The 2,224-nt window shown below is 43.7% G+C and overlaps 1 protein-coding gene across 1 annotated transcript in view; it reads right to left on the reverse strand.

Annotated features, from left to right (window-relative positions):
- TNIK (TRAF2 and NCK interacting kinase) overlaps window positions 1-2,224 on the reverse strand; it is a 445,063-nt gene that overhangs the window by 68,427 nt on the left and 374,412 nt on the right. The window contains exon 17 of the mRNA XM_045297671.1: window positions 1,744-1,983. Within this exon, the coding sequence (XP_045153606.1) occupies window positions 1,744-1,983 (240 nt within the window). The remainder of the gene's footprint in view (window positions 1-1,743; window positions 1,984-2,224) is intronic.

Here is a 2,224-nt window from a genome sequence, read left to right on the forward strand (position 1 = left end):
GAGGGCAACAAATGTACAAATGTCCTTGACACAATGTATGTATGTATGGATTGTGATGAGTTGTACGCGTCCCCAATAAAATAATTTTTAAAAATGACTTTCAACGTAAAGCAACATCGTTTATCTATTGTATAAAATGAGCTTTTATGATAATCCATTTTAAGATGAAATCCTAAAAAGATGAGTCAATGAAATGAAACAAATTAGCCTAATCAGTGCAGTTACCCCCTCAAATTAAATGTCACTACTATTATTTTTTTGCTTTTGATGAACTTAAATAGTTGTACAAAAGAACAAGCTTAATGAATTATTAAAACTGGAAATCTTAGGCACGATCTGAGGTTCTTTTCTTATTTTATAAATGTGTGTGTGTGTTTTCGCAGAGTGCCCACCTCTTTCTCCACCTTTTTTTCAGATTGAACCTTGCTCCCCACCTGACCTGTGCTGGTAAAATCTTGTTATACTGTGCTTTTGAGAGAGGACAACAAGGAAAGACATTTGAAGCCCATTGAGTGAGAAGGATTCTTTTCTGCAATCAACAAGGCATTGTTTTCTAGGGCTGGTGAGAATTTTCATTTGCCACAGCCTGGAGGCTGAGCTCAGGAAAAAGGTAATTTCTGAATCAAGAAGAAGCTACTGGCGAAACCTGATCCAGTGTTTAACAAATTTCAGATTCTCAATGGAATCCATACCTTCTGGAACCACTGAAACTAGTTGAACTCCGGAAACTATTGTCTGGAGATAATCTTTAACCTTTAAGCTTTCAATCAAAATGATACCATTGAAGCCTTCTTTAAGCCAATGATTAATTGATTTTAGTAAGTAAAGTATGTCTGTGTGGAGCACTGAGCTCATTTAAGGAATGAATCTCTCTGGGCGGGACCCGTTGATGGCAGGAACTGGAAAGGTCAGATGAAGGCTTTGGGGCAGTGAGGGTACCAGGATGGTGGTAGAGACCCCCTGGGCAGGGAGAGTCTTGGCACAACTTGAAAACTGCAACCAGAGACACTGAGTTATGTAGAAACCGTTGAAGTTCTACATCGAAATGTACACAACTTTCAAATATGTATAAATGAAAAACATTTTTATCTGGTATTTTGCAAGATTGTCTGTAGCCATATAGACAGTCCTCGAATGCCTGCTGATTAGATGTAGGCAATTAAATAAATGACCTGGGGCCATTCTGTCCAGTGGGATGGTTGGTTATTTCACCCTATACTTTATCCTGGATCATTCATTAAGGTTGGAAATAAGTTATGACCGGGTGTACAAGAAGCCTTCCTTAAACGGGGCCGAATACAATATCCTAAGAGCAGTAGTGCTCATTGAGCCAACCCGAGTGTCAACGGTTTCACTTTGTGTTGGTAAAAGTTGGAATCATTGAGTTTTCTTTTTATCTGGGAAGTTTCAAATCGTTTAGACAGACTTTGAGTCAGCAATGAACACTTCCTCTCTTTCTTAACACAGGTCGGGAAAGAATGGTTTGGGAAGTGTGGGGATAAGGCTTCCAGTTCTGAACACAGATAGATGCTTCCAAGTCATTTAGTCTTCCTGACTGTGGATTTCAGGGACATTTCCTCCATTTCTTTGGGGAAACTGACAATCGAAAACTGTAGCCTGGGGACGAGGCGGGGTGGACAGATGGGAAAGTGCTCTTGTGTTATCACAACTGTCCTCACGTGGCCTTTGGGGGAGTGATGACGAAGCCGATGGCGATGGCCAAGCCGCCGTCAGTGATTTTACCTTTGGTGGAATGTCTTCTTCCCGCCGTAACCAAGAGCTCCGGTCAAACTTCTCGATGCGTGTGGGGAGCGGAGGGTTTTCGGAGGTGGGATCCGAGTTCTGGCGCGGCATCTCCACGCGGTGCGAAGTCACGCTCAGGGCCTCCTGAAACCCAGAGAGGCCCTTGGTGGGCTGCTCGTGCACTGACTGGGAGGCGGTCAGGGCCGGGCCCTGGGATTTGACGGCCACCAGATGCGGGATCTGAGGAGCAACAGAAAAAGCGAGCCGCGGTATCAGCTGAGAAATCAAATCAGCCAGCACTCTCGATCAATTGAAGGGCTTATCAAGTTTTAGGGTACGAGAATGGGGCTCTACAGAGTCTAGCACAGCAACTTATGGCATGCCTTTTTTAAAAAGCTCTCCCAAATTTTCACTCAAGAGCTAGGTGTAGGGCTGACCCAGGGCTCCTGGTACAAAGTGGAAGGGTTTGTGAATCCTAAGA

Source organism: Echinops telfairi, unplaced genomic scaffold (assembly GCF_000313985.2).
Source record: "Echinops telfairi isolate 266 unplaced genomic scaffold, ASM31398v2 ScPeMD7_7420;HRSCAF=8458, whole genome shotgun sequence".
NCBI classification, from domain to species: domain Eukaryota; kingdom Metazoa; phylum Chordata; class Mammalia; order Afrosoricida; family Tenrecidae; genus Echinops; species Echinops telfairi.